A 22,541-nucleotide genomic window follows, 5' to 3' on the forward strand; every position below is an offset into this window, starting at 1 on the left:
GCGTTACTTACAATCATACCGGGGAAAAAAAAAATAAAGGAATGCCAGGGCCTTTTTATCTTACAAATGAGAATTTAAGAAACCCAGCCACAGTCTGGGGCAATCATTACTCTTCTGCTCCTCTTAGGAGGGTTTTGGGGGTTTTAGTTGGGTGCTTTGGATCTATTTTTAGAGGCAGAAAAACACGACGTCTTTAGCAAAAGAGAAAAGACAACCTTTAATTAGCTTCTTAGAAAGCAAGACTTCAGCTCGGGTTTACGGTTAAAATCACAAGGGTCTCTAACTTCCCCTCTTTACAGTTCCGCTTTGCAGAGCATTATTCATTACTGGAAATTTTCTTAAGGTTTTGTTTGCTTGTTTTTTCTATTTATATCGCAGAATAAAATGGGACACGCTGAGGGTTTTCACCTTCTTTTGACGGCGGGATAAACACAGTGGAGTTTCTCCCATTCCTGGGAGCCTGGAACTCCTGGGGGCTCAGAAATCAGCCTAAGACAGTTATAAACCCTCCCCCCATTTTCAGTGGGGTGGCTAATTTGCCTTTCTGAATACTGAGGAGGAACTGGCATCCCTGAAAACTGAAATTCTTCCAGTAGTTAACAAGCTAGACAGGCAACCATGGAGCTGAGGAGGGTCTCCCTGTTATCGTCAAGCAGACGGTTCGCTAGACCGGGTCAATCTCAGGAATCTCCCAAGTTGCCATCTGCAGTGTAAAATTTGGAGGTGGTGAGTTCCAAGACGGGGTGGCTCTATGGCGTACAAAGAAAACCCAGTCCTACGGTCTCCTTACACATTTGCATACAAGTTGAACTGAAGCGTAAAATACGGCATGGCCATGCTATGATGCCTCAGGCCTATTTGAAGGGGCCACCTTTTTGCTAAGAGGCTAATTCAGCATCAAGGGCTGCAGCTGGTCAGAAAGCAGCACTGAAGTCTAACAGGGGGCTCTCTGATCTCACAACCATAAAGAGAGTAACAGAGAGTAGCTGCTACTGAGCCTATGGGAGCAGAGACATGAGACTACACGGTGGTTCATAACTGAAGAGTAGATGAAGCCCCAAGGGTTATCCACTTGGACAGGCCAATACGTCAGGTCACTGCCAGGACCATATTCTCATTAGCCCTGATGGATAATAGGAAAGTCCATATTTGAACGCCTAGAGCCCCTTTATCCTAAAAACTGATCTGCTTTTTGTATACATGGCAGTGAGAATCGGAGGCTGGCACAGAGTTAGGACCCTGGAGAGCTCCAGGAAACCCAAGAAGCAAAGTAAAGCTGAACAAATACATAGTGCAGTCATTAGTGACTAAAAGGCAGCACTTAGTGGCTCTCCAATGATCTACGTGAAAATAATTATTTTATTTTCCGTTCCAAGTAGACAAAATAAACCACTGTCACAACAGGCCTTTGTTGCAACCTTATTGGCAGCCTGAGCAGAAAAAAAACTAAAAATTGGATCTTCCATGGAAACTGAGCTAACTTCACCGGGCTGAGGTATACTGACAAGGCAGCATAGGGAACTGCACTCACTGCCAGGTCTGCGGTTAAAGGACCACAGTCTCTGGGCTGAGGGCTGTCAACTCAGCATCTTTCACCAGCACTAAACGTTCACATACAAGGTAAAAAGAAGTCCTGAGGGCCAAACTTACAATGAGCATCGTTACGAGGAGGTTCTTCTTGGTAACTTGAGCATGAGAGAAGATGTAGTTCAACACAGCATTCATGTCACTTTTGTTCTCTTCCCGAAGGGCAAAGACACACTTGTCATAGTGACCTGCAGTCAGAAACGAAACATGAGGACCCATAGCATTCTGTCCAGCCTACACACTGGGGTAGCGCTGGATGCATCTGGCTGGACACATTTGGTTATTTTCTTAACATAACTTGGTGAATCTGAGGGACAGAAGCATTTTTACTGAAAACTTTAGAAATCCTAGACGGTTTAAGTACTGTCCTGTCACTTGCTTTCATCAACTCCAATGCCAAATCAATGCTTTGTGAATTATGCAGGGAGAGTGCTGAGGGCTAGTTAAGAAAGTGTTATCTTTCACTCAGAGAAGAATCACAAAATAACCAGATGGCATGTGAGATCATCTTCTCTAGTGAGTTGATGTGGAAATGAATCTCTAGGTATGTCTACACTGCAATGTAAATCCAGGGTTTGAATTCAGGTTCAAGTCTAACACCCCGTCCGTCTACACACAAATCACACTAACCCAGGGCTTGGACCTAGGACCCCACAGGGGTGGATGGTCTGAGCCTAAGTCAAGCTGGGACCCAGGATTCAAGCCTTATTGCTTTGCAGTGTAGACCCAGCCCGACTGGACTTGTGCTCTGGGAGTCCACCAAAAGTATTCCCCAATCCCACAGGCCGACTTCCTTTGTCCTCTGAACAGTCAAGCTTGGTCGACAGTCAAGTTTTCCCCACACTGCAAACAAAGGGTTAGAGCAGCCACACACTGGGAGGGTGCTAGGAAGTCTGGGACATGGGTAGTTGGACTCCAGCCCACATAATGCCGTATAGACACTGAAGCCCAAGGCTGGGACCTAGGAGTCAATAACTCCTAACTTGGAGTTACAAAGGAGACGCTCAAGCCCTGGGTTAACCAAGCCAGGGTCTGCTAACTCCAATTCGACTCGCCCTGGGCTCACTTTGCAGTATGGACATACTCTGTAACACTAGAAAGCTTGGAGTGCACGGGGGCAGGAGGGAAGAAGAGTAGAACTGAATCGGAAAGAGCGTTATCTGCAATAGCTTAAAAGCAGCAGTGGTTCACTGCCATCCTGTGACCGGTAACAGTACTGCAAGGTTCACATTGTAATACCTGGCTGTGGTATTCTGCATGGAAATCTGAGAATTGTTCTTTATAAAGAGAGCATTGAAAAGTCTCCTGGTACCTTACAGCGGTTTCAACTGAAACAATGGATTTCTTATTGCATTCCATTTTCTTACAGTAGTATTTACTACTGCATTGCCCACTTATTTACCAGCTGCCACGGTAAACGTAATGGTGGATCTGATCTTAGCTAATTTCTTTACACTTCTTCACACGCTCAAATGCTCAGAAGTCAGGAAATAAAATAGTTCACAAAGCCATGCTGTCTTCACCAATCTAAAGAGCCAAGAAGCTACATTTCAGTTTCTAGCTTCAGAGAGGTGATCCAGGAGGGGGGAAACTTTTAATACTATAATGGGGTGCAAAAAGGAGCTAGATAGATTCATGGAAGATAGCCATTGATGTACCTATTAGCCAGGATGGGCAGGAATGATGTCCCTAGCCTCTGTTTGCCAGAAGCTGGGATTGGGTGACAGGGCATGGATCACTTGATTATAACCTGTCTGTTCATTCCCTTTGGGGCACCTGCCATTGGCCACTGTCAGAGGACATAATACTGGGCTTGATGGACCTTTGGTCTGACCCAGTATGGCCATTCTTATGTTATGTTTAATCATAGGCCCTTGCAGACAGCAAGAACCAGCAAAAGGCAGGCACAGAAAGTCAAAATAAACCAAACATGAAGCAGCACAGAGTGGGCAGAACTCCGCCTGACTGAATCTTAAAGCGCTCAGAAGCATACTGTGAATTAATGAATCATGTTTTGAATTCTGCCTCTTTTCTGGAGCTACTTCAACCCTGAATCATGTAAAGTTTCAGCTTACAAGGCCCTGGAGTAATTTAAAAAAAAAAAAAAAAAAAAAGAGTGCATGCATGTAGAAGATGCACCACATTTACACAGCTCAACAAGATGAAAAGACCAGAGAAGGGGTGATGAAGTCAATTGTCAGCCCCTGTTGTGAAGATGTTCACAGCACCGACCCAAAAAGAATCAGTGTCACGTTAAGGCACCTAAGCAGAGGGAGGAGAGATGAGAGGATGTGAAAGACGTCGTATCTGCCCATGGTGGACAGGCGCTAGCACAGGCTTAACCTACTAGGGGAGTCCGGTGGCTGGACTTGTTGCTATGTGCACTTCCCTGCATGTTCCTACCATGGAGGCTCACCACATTGGGAGTTTAATGGTTTAAAAAAAAGCCCTCCTAAGCAGTGACCCAAAAGGAAACCAGTCAGGCCATGCCACAAGGAGCCGTGACGAGCTGGTCTCATTTGGAAGATGCTTTTACTGAAGCCTAGAGGTGGCGCTGTGCTCCTCCTAGAATTCAGATCCTAGGTGTTCAAGACTTACCATGCTGGAACTGAGTCTCCACCTTTAGGTACTGACGGAGGAGATCCATCACCACAGCCTTCATGTGGCCTCGAATACCACTCCGATACCTGCGGGAACAGCGGGGGGAGGTCAGGTCTATCACTGGAAGACTAAAATGCCCTCGTCCTGCTTGTGAAAGGCTCTGCAAGTCGATACAACCGAACAATACACACACAGATGCTCCCGGGAACTCCTGGAGACTCAGTGCAGTGAGAACGAACCTCGGACACTGTTCATATGAGCAGCACGCCACACAGCGTGTTGAAAGCACTCCCCAGAACCTTCCCAAACCCTCAGCTTCTAGAGCTGGGAAAAGGGTGGGGAAGATACCAGCTGCTTGACAGAACGGCCAAGACGGGCTCACTATTAAGAGACAAAAAAGTTACACCTGCTTCCTTGAAGACAAATAAAAAAATAAATGACCGATAGCTTTGCTTCAGCCCTTGCAGGCAGCAAAAAAGGAAAAGGAACGGACGAAGGGATGGGTTCCGGCGAACGAGCTCACCGTTGCACCAGCTGCACGATGCTCTGGGTGTTCATGAAGAAGACCTCGCGCTCAGACTTGCGGTTCAGTGTGGCTGCGTGGCTGTCCAAGATGTTGGCGATCTGAGAGGGGAAAAAAAAAAACAACCTCACATGACAACCTCATTGCTGGAGAGGGTGGAGAACGTTGTCACAGGAGCAAAGGATTTCTGCCAGACCAGATGAGAGCACTGGGCCAACAAGCTCATTACCCAGACTCCAGCAGAGGCCAACATCTGATGCTGCAGAGGAAGGCAAAGTACCCTCATAATGAGCCAACCTACTGTGCAATACTGTATATGAGGGAGATATTCCTCCAAGACCCTGCAGCCATCAGCTGACACCCTGAATGCCAGAAGTAGTTCAGAGATTTCTTTAATGTCAGGAGGAAGCAATGGGATCACCCAGTCTCACCTGCACAACACAGACTAGACAATTTCATCCACCCATTCTTGTATTGATCCGCAAAAACTGTAGCTGAATGACAGCATATTTCGGATACAGTAGTTCTGAGCACGAGGTCATGTCTCCTCCGAACAGCCAATCACTTCTGCTACGTGTTCGCAGATGGAGGAATTACTACTACTTTCGCTCAAGCACCAGAGATCTGGGGTTTTGGCAACGAAGGTCCAGGGTCCAATTCCCATTGCTCTCCATGGGCTATTACACAAACTGCCCTCCCTACCACACCCCCACTTTACAGCTCAAGCTCACCTCCAAATAATTCAAAGGTATTTTCCCTCCGTCCCAAAGTGACCTGTTTTGCCTTCCCTTTCCAAAGGGCTGTTTCTTACCTGCTGGCTGGGAAACTGGCAAAGGACCGATGTAATGTTGCTAGCATACTGGGCCATCTCCTTCTTGATGGACTTCTCCACATTGGGTGGGATCCGCCCAGAGACACTAGTCATGATGTCCTGAAGCTCCAGGAGAGGCAAAGATGGGTCTCTCAGGGTCTTCATTAGCCGCTCAACCCAGTCCTTCACCTGGAGACAAGCCAGGCAGAGGACAAGAACAAGATGCAATATGGAATTGAAGGGCTGGTCTCAGCGAGGCTTATTCAGTGTGGCAAAGCAGTATTACAGTATGACCCCACCTGGGAGCCACACTAGTTCCGGGGGTGCAGATCAACATGGGTGGGGAATGGTGCAGAACTACTCCCTTCCTCCACCACATATGCTAACTCAAATCGCAGGTAAAGCTGCAGGGGGCTGCTTGAAAAGCATGCACCTTCCTTGTCCGCTCCCAATGTGGCCCCAACATAGCTGGCTGTGGAAGCAGCTCGCACACACTGGCAGCCAGCATAGGCAGCAGTCCTGTAGCCCATCTTGTCTCCTCTTCAGTTCTGACTTGGGTGGCACCAATGGATACATCCCCCTCATGCCCCCAGCTTTCTGGGAATAGGGGACTGGGGAAAGGAATCAGGGTTACCAGAGAGATGGTATATGAGGCAGGGCAGTGTAGTCTAGTGTCCTGCCTCTCAGTCCCCTGCTCTAACCATTAGAGTTCATTGAGCTTGTACGCAAATTGGCTCCTAATATCCAGGGAAGGAAGAGTTTGCCCTCCACCTGGGACAAGCAATCACTACCTTGATGCTGAAGTAGGGCTCTGGCAGGCAGTAACCATTCATCACATTGACCAGATTATCGAGGACACAATGAAAGACGCGATGGAGCTTCTCGCCTCGGAGAGCTGTGCTGTGGATCTGTGGTAAGGTGCCTGTGTGCAGATCGGCCTGTGGACACATCCAACAGAAAATAAAGTGCCTCCAAGCCTCCTCCCACATGGCATCAGCAAACAGAATCACACTTGCTTCTCTCTCCACCCACCACTTTTCAACTGGGGACCCAATAGCCTACAGCATGGGGGGGGGGGGGGGGGAATTAGACTCAAATGGGAGGATCTCAGGATGGAAAATCCTCTTGGACATTCAGGATTTTTGTTGGATCTCAATGATTGCATGCCCCTGAACCCACAAAATAAGGCCCCCAGCCTCTCTCTGATGAATTCCAGCTGATCTCAGTGTCCAGAACCAGAAACAACAAGGTCTCAGAGAAAGATTCAGTTGAAGCCAGTAGATATTGCACTGGTGCCAATAACCTCTCCCCATCTCCCATAAGATGATGAGGTATTAGCATCCATTTTAGAATAGTTCCTTTTTCTTTCACCATTCACGCCCACCCATCCACCCACCAACCCTACTTGCCCTTAAAGACCCATACATCTGTCCTCTACCCCAAAGATGATCAACGCACTGGCTCGCTCCCCACTTTTCCAGCTTTGCAGAGACTGTTTGTACCAGTCCCAATGCTCTTGAAACTGGGGTATCCAGGAGAGGTTCAGTTAGCTATCAGGAAGAACTCTCTTTGTCTTACGGTACTGTAAGTGTTTGGAACAGTCAAGTGGCCAAAGGAAGTAGTGGGTGCAGGGAGCATAAATATGTTTGAGGAAAGGATGAGGCTTTTCCCACCCACCTATATCACCTGGAGATCAGGTGCTGAGATAACAAGGAATGAGTCTGATCTAAATGTCTAGATCAGATCTGAGAGAAAGGCTGTGTAGGGTTTACACTGCCTCAACTTCTTCCTTTGAGACAAAAGCCACACGGTGAAAATCTCAGCATGACCTGGGCCTGTTCCCTGTTGCAATTCAACACCACCACTAGAAAATCAAGACAAAGCGGGAACCCCAACTAGGCAGCGTCCAGTGGCTATCTCCAGGAGCTTCCTACCTGCTGAACCCTGCTGGGATCATCCAGCTGCAGTTTAGCAATGACACAGCCAGGGTCCAGCACTGCCCCAGGGCGTTTGACATAGTGGATGCAGCCGGATTCTGCCGCCGTCAGCGTCATCACCATCTTCATCACCTGCAGCAAGAAGACAGGTTACATGCTCAGATTCCCCAATTTCATTCAAGATTCATGCTTCAGCAGCTCCTTGTCTACGCTACAGGTAATCTGACCAGCGAGGGTCTTTGGCATTCAGTAGTCACCCTGAAAGGCTTGCTGTGCAGATGCATGCTGGGAAGGAAATCGAAGCGCCCCCAAGTAAAGGGCAGAGCAAATGGTTTGGATGCAAATTAGAGCAATAGGAAACCAAACTCAACCAATGGAATCTCAGCTCTTCTGGATTCTTCCACCTCCAAGAATAAGTAAAGGTTCCACGCTGAGCACTGGACTTTGAGGCAGCCTGCAACTCACTGCCACGGCGGTGATAGCCTAAAGGTCAGAAATCGATGGCAGAAGCTATTTTAATATGCTGGCTGGTGGGTTTGTGCACTACTGGCTTCCGGGGGAGGGAATCAGAGTTATTGGCCAGTGTGTCATAGGCTCCATAGAGCCTGTGACAAACAGAGATTTCCCTTTAGTTCAAGTGCAGGAGCCTTGTCCTTGGAGCAGAAAGATCTGGGGTCTATCTGTGCTGTTGCTGTGGACAGTAGCACAGCAATCAACGACTGGTAGGTTCTCACCAAGCCAGGATTATGTTACACTATAAAAGAGCTTCAGAGTAGCAGCCGTGTTAGTCTGTATCCGCAAAAAGAAGAACAGGAGTACTTGTGGCACCTTAGAGACTAACAAATTTATTAGAGCATAAGCTTTCGTGGACTACAGCCCACTTCTTCGGATGCATATGGGCTGTAGTCCACGAAAGCTTATGCTCTAATAAATTTGTTAGTCTCTAAGGTGCCACAAGTACTCCTGTTCTTCTTTTTGCGTATAAAAGAGCTTGCATAAATAACATGGATCTAGAGTCTGATACGTTTCTCCTACACACTGTTCCTAATAACCACCTTAATCCCCACAATCCACTATGTGCCCTCCTCTCTCAAGTCTGGTTTGATCCCCCTCCCTCATACACAGCCCCCATCTTTGCCCACTATGCCATGGGAACTGCTTGTCCTCCCCCCCTTTGGGAGTTAAGTAACCTCCACGGGGGAAAGGAGGAGCCACGTTCAGTTTCAGCTTCCTCATTAACTCATCGGAGCAAGATGACCAATGACCAGTCAGTAAGAGCAGACATAATTCATTGCCTCGACCTGTCACCAGGCCTGGGCCAGCCCTGCTGCAACGACCACTTAGCCCAGAGGAACAGCAAACCTTTTTCACAGCAGCTATGAGACATGGATTGTCCATCTCTCACAGCACTGTGGTCCATTCCTCTTTGGCCAGTCCCACAGCAAGATGGCCGCCGCAGTCTACATGCCCTTTCTTTACCACCGGATATTGCTGGGAGGTTTTGCCTCCAACCGGTACAGTCATTAAAGCACAGGTTTCAACATTTATGCTGCTAAGCCATCTCTTCTCCACCCAGCAGCTCGTGTTTCTGCCTTCTGAGTGGATACAGACCACAAAACCAGGGGCGGGGGTGGAAAACTGAGAAAAAACATCACAAAACATTCCAACCACCACCACCCAACCACCCCATTTTTCACCAAAGTTTCTGAGCATTTCAAAACGTTCCTGCTCAGCTCTGCTCCCAGGATTGAGCATCTGCAGCCAGCCCAGTCCCATGTAGCTCTTTTACCTCAATTTCAGCAAAGCACTGGCCCGAGAACACATGTCCCCCATCCTCCACCACATACTGGATGAGCTTCCCAGCCGAGGGTGAGCGAAGGAGAGACGGATCATTTTCCTTCTCAAACACGCAGGTCTTGTTACCTATGGTGATGCGGTACCTAGGGAAGAACACCTCAATGGAATGCCATGCAGAGAGTATAGGAGGGAGAAAGCCAAACCCCCCAGCCCTAGATCATAATATACAAGTAGCAATTATCTGCAGTTTAGTGGCTTGGTTCCGGAGATGAACATCTGAGTAATCAGGACTGCGGGGGTCAGGAAGGAATTACCATCTACCCCTAGCATACGTACAGCATTGCTTCTTCTGAATCAGTGGGTAATTGGTCACTGTGGGAGCCTGGATGCTGGAACCAATGAACTCCCAATATGATCCAGTATGGTAAATTCTATATAAACCAAGATCGACAATACTGGAGATTGGCTGTGTTAACACAAAGCTGTCAAATGGCAAACGCTCACCAAACCTCCCACATCCAAACTCCTCCAGTGCTCAGAGTGCAGCTGAGAAGAGCAGGCCACACCCTTGTGGTGAAACAAAGTGTTTCAAAAGGCATTGTGTTTAGATTTTTATAGCATCTTCCAACCCAAGTCTTTCACAGACTACTAGCCAGATTCATTAGAGTCTGCACAGAGAAGGAGGCCCCACGCACCCCAAGGGGGTTATGTGGTATAAACTCCAGGGGATTGGAGAGCTGAAGAAATGCACTGAATCAGCACATCCGCCACCTATGCTGGCTAGACCCTATTCCCAGGCAATGCCACCAACTTCTCTCGTTGTGTTAAACCCTCCACTCAGTGCAACTGCAGGATACCATGCAAGGGTCTATGCAGCCATAAACCAACGAATCTGAGTCTGTGCATAGATAAAAAGGTCACTCGCCCAGCCTATGGAGTGGAATATGACAGCTGTTCTGTACCAGTGGCAGATTTTTAATAAGAAAGTGAAAACGAACTTTTCCAATAGAAACTGAAAGGGCATAACTGGGCAAGAAGAACAGAAGCACCCGAGTTGGAATTTGGCCAGCATGTGCTAGCCTCTCTTTGTTTTACCCCCACCACTCCCCCCCAGAAGTCACCACAAGCAGGGAAGAAACCTCCTTCCTTAAAGGCTGAGGTCTCCAAACTACCATGTTAGGTGGTGTGTGGGGAACACTAAACTCCCACCTTCTTGCAGAGACCACATCTATCCACTCTATCTACCAAGAGCCTGTAGGAAACTGGAATGTAGGCTCCCATTCAGCTCAGCGACCCACTGCTAGCAAACCAGATGGGCAATCTGGGAGTTCACCCACCTCCTACCTGGAAAGTGGAGACTGCAGAGAGGCTGGAGAAGAAAGAGAATCACACTCCAAATCCTGCTTCCAGCTGCAGGCAATCCCAAATGCTTCAGATGAAAGTAAATGTCTTCCCCTACTCCTGTCCCTAATAATGCACCTACCGAGTTCTTCAGTATTGTATAGTAGTTGAGGGGATTCCTTCCTGACCCTGTGCTAAGCAGCTGAGGCCTCAAAGCGTGAAATTCTATTAACCCATCTTGGCATGTATGTAAATAGTAAGTGACCATAAACAATCCCTATAGCGGAGATTGATACCTGTCCACTTCTTCTTTCATGTAGGTTGTGTAGCTGCTGCCATCATAGGATAAGAGCAGCCCTCCGTCACTCAATCGGTGTACCTCAACCTCCACGTAAGAGTTGTTCATGACGACCACATAGGAATTGGGAGACTGACGGGTCACCTATGGGTCCGTGAGCAAGAACATGGAGCAGCATGTAAAGGAAACATGGTAACATTGACATTATACAGGCTGGAGCACCAGGCAGGTCCCTTGGCTTCTGAAATGACTGTTACAATCAGTAATACATGAAGATGTCTAAGGGAAATCTGGGTCACTTGACCACCAGCAGGGTGTTGCTGGGTACTGAAAAATTAATGTAAAAACAGGGGTCTTGCAGGGATCTCACTGTAAGGGAAATGTAATGGAAGGGAGGGTCTCAGGGTGGGGACACTGCATGGGAGATTGGAAACTTCTACACAAACCCACAGAAGCAGAGAAAATCCCCTTCCAGCTCTCCTTGTCTCCTTTGCCCACCACCCAGATTTTATTTTAACTTGAGCCTTTCTGTTCATAACAGTCATTGCAAAGCCAAGACAGTGCCAAGCTACACGAGATCCCTCCAACCCACAGTGGAGAAGAGTCTCCGCATTGCACTGTACCTTTAGCACGTACTTCTTTCCATCATAGATGAGTTCAACATCCACGGTATTCAGCAGTGTATGAGCAGGCAGGACCTGACCTCTGAAAGATGGACACGGGCAAGCTTTTACCCTTCAGATTCTCTAAATGGCCACTGGGGTCAGGGGGTTAAACACAGCACACAAGCATTTGGAGACAGCACTGGCATGGAGATTGGACATCTAAACCTTAAACCATCCCTCCTTAGGAGAGACATTACTCTCAAACCCAACCTACGTTCATTCCCATTCCACAGAGACCTGTTCTATCCCCCACCCAACCCACCTGCTTTACTGATAGTGAACGATTTGCACTGAAACATTGAACACATTTACAGAACAGCTTTGTTGTGGTCAGTAACAGCCCCATGTGATTACAAGCAGCTTTTCACTACTATGCTCCTTGGATCCCTCGTCCAGAGCCGGGGGCCCCAAACATGGGCCTGGCAAACTGACAGCCCCATCCGGAAAAGAAGTGTCCACGTCATGTCAGACTTAGTCCAAATTAAAATGTTATGACTGGTCTCCCAAGGGCTCCCAATCCAGTTTAAAGCAAGCTAGAATGTTAGGGGGTTTCTGAGCACTGGTAGAAGGCACTTGATGAACAGCTCTGTAGACTTGGACTACAAAACAGGGACAGCACAAGATTTGGCAGTGCAAGCTTTATCCCTGCTGTCCTGCGAATGGGTCTCAATTCTGTTATCCATTCAATCCCTGGCCACTCTCCTGAGACTGCCAACAGTTGGGCCAATCAGCGCCACCAGTGGTGGATTTTTTTTGGAACACACTTGGACATCTGTCCATCATGCCTGAGAATGCTAAACAGCCACCAGGGCCAGAGAACAGCCATCAGATGATAACAAGCTTTAGGCATTTCTGGCCTGGGTTGCATTTGGGCTACGTACAATTTGAGCTTTATACAAGGTCAACAGTCTGTGACTAGTGCTAGCCGCAAAAAGTAATTTTACCTTTCCAGAGAGTGCAGGAAGTTGGAGACGCTGTTCCGGAAGCTCACGTCAGCCACATGTAGAGCCCCACACACTACCCCTAGCATGGTGTCAGGCCTCTCTGCCTAGAGGGAAAGGGTATGGGATCAGTCTTTCCACATGCTCTATTCCTTCTGCTTTATCATCCCTCCATCCTGGCCTCTCCCTATTTGAGTGTGTCAATCGTGTCATTATGGTCAGTTGCATTTGCTGTCCAAGGTAGAAAATCCCTTCAAGTTAAAATTGTTGTAATACTAATGGTAGCCATACATGAAAGCAGGCCAGTAAGTAGGTCCCCTCTGTGCTAGTTTAAAGGAAACAATTTGAGTTATATTCTCACTGGGCCAAATCCTGAAGTACTACACAAGTTTTCACTCTTGTCATTTGTTTAAAATTCCCAGTGAAGACAACAAGCCTAATTCTCAGTTACACTAATGCTCCTTTACAAGTGCTTAAGGACTCTTTATACTGCCAAAATGGGGTAAAAAGGCACAGGGTAAATGAGAACTAAGCCTAATATATTTTTTCCCCAGAGTCCTTACTAAGAACTGAGTAAATCTCTGTACTCTCTGACCAGTAAGTGCCAAGCTTTCAAGGTAATGAAATGTCTTTTCCTCCCCAATAAATCAACCCCCACTCCCCAAAATTTATAATCTCCTGAAGCAAGTGGGTATACCTGCACTTTCTCAGCAATGAGCCTGTCCAACCAGCCAGTGTCAATGCTGTTCTGCTGGAAGCTTTCTGTCTCCAGCAGTTTAATCAAGTACTCAACCGTGGTTCGGAAATCCCCTCGGATGGACAGTTCCTTCAAAGCCACCACCATGTTTCTGAAAGGAAAAAGAATTCACAAACCGTGTCTCACTAATAGTTTGTCGTGACCTGGTAAGTCTAGACAGTTACCACAAATTAACATCCCCACTGAGTCACCTGGAAAAACAAGTTAGTCATGCCAATAGTAGATGAAGTGTGTGTGGGCATGGGAGCAAGATGCTACACATGCACCATGCCTGGGAATGAGACAACATCAGCTTCCACCAGCATACACTTTGGATGTACCAGAGAAACTCATTCGGTGCTTTGGCCTTTCTGATTTCGTCGCTTTTCTTTTCTACTCATCCTTCGTCCTGGCTTGATCGTCATTGCTGAAGATCTTGGTAAAAGTGGTTTCAGTGGAGTGAAAAGACCAAAAGCCAGATTGGAGTGTGGCATTGAGTCTGCATAAGGTTTCCTCTACAGATTTTACTTCAAACTCTACTCTTCCTACTGGACATTTGCTAAAACTGTATTCTTCACATCCACACCTCTCAACTGTACCTGATTAAAAAGGTACTTCATCCACATTAGTACCAAATTTACCATTGTCCCATACAAACCTGGCATTATCCCACTGATTATTATTGGCAATAGTCAATGCTGATAATGAAAGTGACATTATGCTCTATACATTTTTACTTTTCAATCTGGTTGGTTGTGAGAGAGACAAACTTCCAGGTCTCAAAGGATCTTTAGGTTATGAGACCCAACTTAAACCGAATAGAAGGGTGAGTTCTACTCCCTTTCACGCTTACCATAACCCACAGAAAAACATTTTTGCATGAAAAGCTCATAATATGACAGCTCTACTGGAAATTAAATATATTCAACAGGTATAGGATACTATTGGGCAGATGTTTAGTAATGTTCCGTTTAACCCTTTAGAGAGAGCCAGCCTGTATGGTACATGTTCTCCACACTTTCATTCAGCTAAATGTCAGGAAAATGTCCCCCCTCTATGAATATTTATAAAATATTAAAAAATTGGTAAACTTTTTCATATATATTTATATTAAATAGGTCTTGCAGAACTTAAGTAGGAGGTTCAATTTGCGCACCAACGCTGTATGTGCTACTCATCAACTCTGGGGGTCTTAAGCTTAGAGGATAAAACAAGAGCTTCTTAACAGAACACCGCTTACAACAGGAAATTGAAAAGGTGACAAACAACAAGGTGTAAACAGAAAAGCTACCATGCTTGGGATTCAAACCTAATCCTATGACCCTGGGTGTGCAGCCCTCCCCTTCCCCAAGGCATTCTCTTCCCACTATCTCCTAAGCAGCCACTCTTATAGAGGAAGCTGGGTTAGATTTAACTCCTTGTTCATTGGCAACTAAATTACCACCGTCACAAGGGATTACAGATCCCTTCCAAGAGGCTAGGTTTGCATACAAAACCAAAGTCACACATGGAGTTTATGGGGGTTCCACACGAGACACTTGTAGGACCAGGCCCTCTATAGAGCACCAAGGAGGGTTTTCACAGTGAGCTAGTTCCATATTCTAACCACTTTCCTGGCTACTTACGAGATGGCCTCTTCACGGTTCTCTCCCCAAGAGAAGCAGTGACCAAACTGAGAGTCAGCAAATTCGTGAAGCCCCCCTGCTGCAGCGACACTGAAATAGCCCCAGACGTTCTTATTGCTGCGGAAATTCAGTTCCTGGACTGTTCCAGAGCTGGGCTTAAAACCCTACAAGGAAATATATTAAATGGTTACGCACCCCAAAGGAAAAGTAAATGTTCCAGGAGTAGTATGCACTCGTCAAAAAATAACACACACAACTAGGAGTTGTTTAGGCTATAGAGATTAGCAGTGCCTCCCAGTACTGGGATATCACATGCTAGGTAAGGTCAGGCTGCATCCACATTGGGTAGGAGACCTCCAAGATAAACCCAAGTGCTGTAGGAAGTGATGTAAAAGATTCAATACCAATGCACTAGCATGGGTCTAAGGAGTGCTGCGATGCAAAAGATGCCATCCTTGAGAAATGACAGGAAACCAAGGTCCTATCCAAGGTCTTTGTGGTCATTAACCTCTTAAATGTTAACCAGCTACAGTGCACACGGACATACTTTGTGTGAGAGAGCAAACAGTTCAGGAGCGACAGAGTTCAAGATACTGATTGGGGGATGGGGAAGGTTTCATCATACTATACAATACTCTCTCTATGGCTAACTTCAACCAAAAAAAGGATTCCTCTCTCAGCTCACTTGAATTTGGTATAGAAAGTTCTGGGTTTGATCCTTGCTGATGACTGTGTATGCAGGACCATGGTTCGTTAGAATAACATACCAATACTATAGAAATAACTGAAACGCTAAGTGGAGCTTTTACCTCATCTGGATTTTCACTGGTGATACGAGCAGCGATCACATGGCCCCGTGGACAGGGGACGTGGGCTGAGTTCTCAAAGTCAATGGGTACATCTCCCCAAGGAGACACGCCATACATTACTCGGATATCTTTGATCCTATGGAGGGGAATCCCCATGGCAATCTATAGGAGAATATAAAACATAGTTAGCTAAGTTTTACTTCTCACGTAAGTTCCACTTCCCTTAACCTTCACAGGTTCATTACACCCATCTTCAGTGGTGGCTGGACACTGGTTGTATATACTACTGTGATTCTGGCCTTTCTTTCCAGGCGTGATGTCACAATTCTTTACCTCATGATGCACCCAATAATAGCAGTTTCTCCTCCCTTGGTGTTCACACCTCAACTGCTAGCAGAGCACCTCACCCTCCCTGATTGAACTAACCTCATTATCTCCATACTGATTTATACCTGCCTCTGGAGATTTCCATTACTTGCATCTGAGGAAGTGAGGTTCTTACCCACGAAAGCTTATGCTCCCAATACTTCTGTTAGTGCCACAGGACCCTCTGTTGCTTTTTACAGATTCAGACTAACACGGCTACCCCTCTGATACCTGACCCAATAATAATGTTTTGCACCTCTTCACCTGTCTGTCTCAAAGTGCTTCATGGCATCTTTGTTTTAGAGAAGGGGAAACAGATTCAGAAAGGAAGTAATTTGCCCAAGTTGACACGGTGAGTCAATGAAACAGCTGCGAATGGAATTCAGATGACCTGACTCCCTGTCCTGTAACCTGGTCACTGGCCTATACATAAGGCTACCCTATCTGAACTATACACATTTCATCGGAATCTGTACTACAGTCAAGACAGAGAACATGCTCTTCGTGTAAATCCAACATGCTCCAACTGAAGCCAGAGGGCTAAATCTGTCTGGCAGAATCGCAAAACACAGGGCTTGTGGCTGCTCACTTCCAGTAACTGCAGACTGAGGACAAAGTTAATTAACTGTGGTGTCTTCCTGCCAGTGGAGTCAAACAAACAATTACTGTTTATCTACCAGGGAAGAGATAGGTAAGAAAAACAGCAAGGAGCATTTATTAAAATGTATATGCAACTATGGATTCTGGCACGTTACCATCATGGCTCTAACTGTGTCACTAAATTTGAGCATGGCTGCATGCGGAACAATTACTACAAATGTATGAAGACGGAGAGGCTGGCCTGATCGGCGTAAGTTTCAGCATCCTGAGTTGCTCCTTTTGGGTAAAAGGATGCTTGACTTTGAAAGCCAATGATGTACAACTGTTTTTCTAGGTGATCTTCCACACCTGCGCATCTCTGGGCATTCCGGCATGTGAAACAAAAAAACCTCCCTTATAAGTCAGGAATTTTTACCAGGAGCTGCAGGAATACATCTTCCTGCCTTTAAAAAAAACACACTAAGGATGCCAGGAATTACCAGATTCACTGGGCAGTCTGGAGAAAGGCCTTGCAACGGCTCCTATTTCTGGGAAGCCAGGGAATAGGTACCAAGAAGCTCTGTGTTCTCACATGCTGTGCACGTGAACCAGTTGGTTTATTGTATAGAAGCTTGTTGAGTATTTGGATGAGGAATGTAACGATTCCACTTTGGGGGATATTAAATATCAACGATGGTGTTACCGGATAATGTTGCCAACAATTTAAATATTTCTTAATTGGACATAAACAGTAATTTGAGGGGGCACTACTGGGTTCAAATTATTAAAGACAAATTTTCTTATAAGTGTTGCATTTAATAGTTCTCTTGTTAATAAGCCAAGCCTCCTGCTTTCCCTGTCATATCAGTGACTTGATCAACTAACTTGTACGTGATTCATCTGTAAGAACACTGTGGAGCTGAACACTGTTTGTGACCCAGACAGGAGCCCCCCCCCTCAAATTCCAGTGGAACCGGTTATTTGTGCTCAGACCTCTCCAACAGCCCATGCTTTGAATACCTTTAAATGCCTCCACAGGTATGAAGCCTGTGTTGACTCACCTGTAACTGTGCTGCAGGCAGGTTGACGTCAGCCACCATCTCTGTGCAGGGGTGCTCCACCTGCAGCCGGGGATTCAGCTCCAGGAAGTAGAAGCTGCCATCCTGGCTGTAGAGGTATTCCACTGTCCCGGCACTCACATACCCCACCATCTTGGCGAGCTTCACTGCACACTAGGAGATGAGATAGAGAAAATGTTTAGCCCATATATATATCATGGTCAACCATCACTTTCACTCCACCCACCCCATCCACATCACACTTTGTTACTGGAATTCTAGAATGGCCATTTGCTATCCCTGTAGAATTTATACAGTTGGAATCTGTCAACCCGCTATTCCTTTCTGTGAATGTGTCAATACAAATTCAAAACATCACTGACCACTTAGGGGAACTAAACATCATATGTCACAAAAATGTTTTAAGTCACATGGGCCTCTTTCTGAAAAATGGATTATGCTTGGCGCACCACGGGCTGGGGTGGGGAAGTATACACACCCCATATATAACAAACCCACAACCACACAACTACAGAGCCAAGCATTCAGAGATCTCAAAGAATTTGACAAGTTTTTCAGACACATTCACATGCTGTATACTCAGGGATCATTTCTCCACTATTGAAATGCAGCCACTTCTGGGATGGAACTCTGCAGTTGTTTGACAGCACACATAAACAGTTCTGGAAACATGAGTGCTAATCTGTACATACTAAGATTGCAACACTGGACCCTGTGTTGCTATTTGAAGAGACTGTCACCATTCTTGTTTTTTTGGAATGTCAGAGAACTGGCTCCTTCTGCAGGCAGAGGATCACTTTTCTTCACAAAAGGCAGGGAAAGTGGAATTCACAGAACCACACACACACACCTGTTCCATATGTTCAAACACCACTGAGGTAGCAATAGTTGCAGGAGCCTCTTCGATGATCTTCTGGTGCCTGCGCTGCACTGAGCAGTCACGGCCAAAAAGGGAGATGGCATTGCCGTACTGATCCGCAAGGATCTGCACCTCCAGGTGGCGAGACTGCTTGGCTAGTCTCATCACAAAGATCGGTGAGCCTGGCACTTCAGCTTGAACCTACAACAGAGACAACATAATGTAAACAAACTCTCCCTCCTATTCTGATACAAAAAGTCAGGATCCTTCTTCAACTGCCTTTCTATAAGAGGTTGTTAATACTGTAGAGTACTGGCACAGAGTCTAACCTGTATGATCAAATGTTAGAAATTTGAATGCTCTGCATTTCTATTTCCATCTGAGAAACTCAAAGCACATTACAAACATTAATGAACGAACCCTACAGACGGAGAAATGGAAGCACAGATGAAGTAAGTAACTTGCCCAAGGTCACAAAGAAAGTCAGTGGCACAGCTGGGAATACCACTAGATCCCAGAAATCTGATTCCCAATCTTGTACTATTGCGACCAGACCACCATGCCGCCCTTTTAAGCTCTAGCCGCAGGAAATAATATTAAAGGTGCAGAATCAACAGTCTCATCAATTCTTATAGGAGCGTTCTGAATGAAGAGTCACACACAGCGATTTTCAAGTTAAACAGAACATTTAAGCATCTCAATGTTGCCTAACACAGCAGGTATATGCTGGTATGCCCATGGTCTATTGGATCCTGATGGAAGTGCTGTCCTGCCAATGGCATGGTGATAGGTGAAAGAACACCGCTGCCATCGGGTACAGCATGGAAACTACAAGGGAACACAGCAGTGAAGCATTTGAACTGAGACACCAATCTAGAATGGCTAATGCAGCACATACTAACCCCAGAGCACTGAGTGCAATTAAAAAAAACACTCCACATAAATTGAGACATGAGGTTTCTGTAGAAGCCTAGGGCATTTTCTGGGGAAAGAAAATGACTAGGATTTGCCCTGGACTATTCATTGCTGGAAATATCCTGTGCTCCAGTGGTATAATTACAGTGCAACCTCCATTATCTAAACCTCACTTATCCACAAGTCCCCATTATCTGAAACAGGGACACATTCCTCAGCATCTGTTAATTACATTTGGAATTCCCTCTATTACCAGAAACCACAGCAATCATTCTCAGCACCACCCATGATATTTGGTTAACTGGTGTATTGGAGTTACTATAGTCTTCACAGATATATGGGCATAATCATGGCGATAAAGCAAAGTTTGTCAAGACCCCAACAGTTCAGAGCAGCAAGACAGGTGTTGATGGATAATACAGTGCTTTTATATCCCTTAACATTCCCTGATAAGCTCTTGTTGAACTGTGCAGAACATCTACGGTGACCTCCACACTAGAAACAAGACAGCACAAATGAATGGGAAGAGAGTTACCTGTCTAAAGAGGTTGGGGAAGTCATCTGCATTGTTAACTTTCCTGATGCCTTTTCCTCCTCCTCCTTCAGAGGCCTTGATCATGACTGGGTAGCCAACTTTTTCAGCTGCCTGAAGATGGAAAGATGGAAAGATTAAGTACAAAGGCTGTTGAGCAGCCTATGAAACAAGTTAGGGATTTCATTCTTTTTCATAGTTTCAAAGTTTAGGGTCAGAAGGGCTCACTGGATTAGTTAATCGGACCTCCTGCATATCACAGGCACTTATGATAACCCCAATAACTTCAGTTAAACTAAAGCACTCTAGTCCTCAGGAGATCAAACTGTTGTCTACCACACAGTCACAGAAGAAGAGAGACTGCGGCACTCAGACCTCTTCTAGTTCTACAAAGTTTCCATAGAAGGAAATAAAGAAGGGTTTAAAGGAGGAGTGAGCAAACCAGTTTAATTAAAAAGAAAGGCAGACATTCTCTGAACATTGATCCAGAAATGAAATGGAGACCTCGCTGAAGTACAGTTTTGTACCCATCTGCCCTTCCTTGCTCCTAATTTTCATGCACCTGTGCACTTTTGCTTCTGGTCCTACCCAGGAGGTAGGATACCAGATATCTTGCATGACAGAAACTTGTTCAGAGGATTTTCAAGCCCCAGTTTTGCTGAACTGAGAAGTTTGGCTAAGTTTTAAATTCCTATAGGGAATCAAACCCCCAGACTCTTGAGGTGTGTACCCATCACTGGCTTACGCAGTTCTTTCTGAAGTGGGCCAAGCCAAAGACACCCAAGTAGTATCCACCTACCAGCAACCCGTCATCCACATCTTTCACGTAGCCTTTTTCATACAGCTCCTGGGGCACATTTAAGATGCGCTTCTGAGGGTCATTCTCCTGCCAGTCCACTCGGAGGCCTAAAATACAAACAACATCCCCGGGGTAATGGAACACTGCACCTTTCGCACGCATCACCTTGTCATTCCCCTATTAGTCTCAAGAGGGCATTTTGGTTCTAGGTGCAGCAATAGAAACAAAAAATAGGAGACAAAGGAAAGAGGAGCTTTGGGATGTGGGGAACCAGTTGCCAGACTGACAGCCCTAGAAAGTGAAGTCCTTTCTCCACAGAACAGGTATAACAAAAGCAGTGTCAGCACCAGCATCTCAAGCCTAAACTGGAGGGAGAAACAGCCCAGACTTTATGAGCTCTTTGAAATCGAAAAGGCAGCTTCACCCTGGTTACATGCCCCATGAGTAGGCCATGTATGCTAAGTACAGGTAGCAGGAGCATGAGGGACTGACAGAGTTACAATTAAAATGAACGAAAGTTCAGCTTTTTAAAACATGGATATTTGGCCAAACGTATCTAAGGTATATTCTGCAGTCACAGTCTACACCTTGGGTCGCACAGGAATTGTTATGCCCATAGAAGCACACATAGCACGTGGGCCATTTTCATAGGAGATTTTTCAATGTCTTTATGGTACAAACAAGGGTCAATTTCTTACCACTGCCGCTCCACGGGAGAGTTGGGATGCCTGCGGTTTGGGCCACTATCGAGGATGCAATTTTATCTCCTAAAGCCCACATAGCCTGGCTTGGGGGCCCTGCAATAAACAAAGAAGACCCACGAGGGAGATTACTCAGAGAAATCAGGCACCAAGGAAGATCCAACAGGGCATAGTCTAGGTTATGTTATGATGGGTAAATAAATACTCTGCTAATGACGGTCTCTTGGAATGGATACTATGGGCCAGATCATGGTGTGGTGTAAATCAGCACTGCTCTGTTGAAGCCAGTGGAGCTGTCAATTTACATCCTCCAAGGATTAAAAAAAACAAACATTCAAATGTACTGTATGGCAGGTTCTCTGAGAAGGAAAAGTTAAACACTACAGTAATGAAACCTGATGGCACTTCACGGCAGCAGATGTATGGGCATATACAAACATGCTATTGAAGGAGAACAACTTCCAAGAACCACTACCCTCACACATACTCTCCTCCAGCAGGGTCTGGCATCTACTTGATCAGTCAATTCCCATTAGCGTAACTGATATGAGGTGCATACCTCAAGACTCTTTTCTAGCATGGTAATTCAGTTTCCCATTTAAAGCTCAGTTCTGCACACCTTACACAGGCAGAACTTGTACTGACTTTACTAGGAGTTGTGTTTGCATGGGATTGCACCATGTGACTGATAAGAGTTAAGTTAGAAGTGGCCTTATTGTCAAACTTCACATTCAGACTTCCCTGAAGTTCAAAAAGTTGGTTTTGTTTCAGATTATTAGAGAGAAAAGACCAGTCCCAAAGTTCAGAACTGGGTATAAACATCCCTAAAGTAGAGGGCTGGGATGAACGTGTTCAGATCAGGACTTTTAGTCTGGATACTTGGATCAAAAGTTTTACCCAATTTTCAAATCCTAAAATAAATATCATATAGTCCGTCACATAATGTGACTTCTAGGATATGCACTACATTGCACCAAACAGTCAGGCACTGAGTTATCTGTAATGTTGACTAGAATGCAAAACCCACCTACACTCTGGTC

At 45.9% G+C, this 22,541-nt stretch overlaps 1 protein-coding gene across 8 annotated transcripts in view; it reads right to left on the reverse strand.

The window, feature by feature from the left end:
• ACACA (acetyl-CoA carboxylase alpha) overlaps positions 1–22,541 on the reverse strand; it is a 199,249-nt gene that overhangs the window by 135,421 nt on the left and 41,287 nt on the right. For all 8 annotated transcript variants that reach the window (XM_065572846.1, XM_065572849.1, XM_065572852.1 and 5 more), the window contains 18 exons: positions 21,499–21,597; positions 20,801–20,907; positions 20,005–20,115; positions 18,546–18,755; positions 17,678–17,848; positions 15,672–15,833; positions 14,863–15,026; positions 13,199–13,349; positions 12,505–12,608; positions 11,519–11,600; positions 10,894–11,039; positions 9,249–9,399; positions 7,457–7,591; positions 6,314–6,460; positions 5,523–5,711; positions 4,712–4,812; positions 4,186–4,274; positions 1,651–1,775 (listed from right to left, as the gene is read on the reverse strand). In XM_065572846.1, coding sequence (XP_065428918.1) covers positions 1,651–1,775; positions 4,186–4,274; positions 4,712–4,812; positions 5,523–5,711; positions 6,314–6,460; positions 7,457–7,591; positions 9,249–9,399; positions 10,894–11,039; positions 11,519–11,600; positions 12,505–12,608; positions 13,199–13,349; positions 14,863–15,026; positions 15,672–15,833; positions 17,678–17,848; positions 18,546–18,755; positions 20,005–20,115; positions 20,801–20,907; positions 21,499–21,597 — 2,444 coding nt within the window. The remainder of the gene's footprint in view (positions 1–1,650; positions 1,776–4,185; positions 4,275–4,711; positions 4,813–5,522; positions 5,712–6,313; positions 6,461–7,456; positions 7,592–9,248; positions 9,400–10,893; positions 11,040–11,518; positions 11,601–12,504; positions 12,609–13,198; positions 13,350–14,862; positions 15,027–15,671; positions 15,834–17,677; positions 17,849–18,545; positions 18,756–20,004; positions 20,116–20,800; positions 20,908–21,498; positions 21,598–22,541) is intronic.

This window comes from Chrysemys picta, chromosome 19 (genome assembly GCF_011386835.1).
Source record: "Chrysemys picta bellii isolate R12L10 chromosome 19, ASM1138683v2, whole genome shotgun sequence".
NCBI lineage: Eukaryota > Metazoa > Chordata > Testudines > Emydidae > Chrysemys > Chrysemys picta.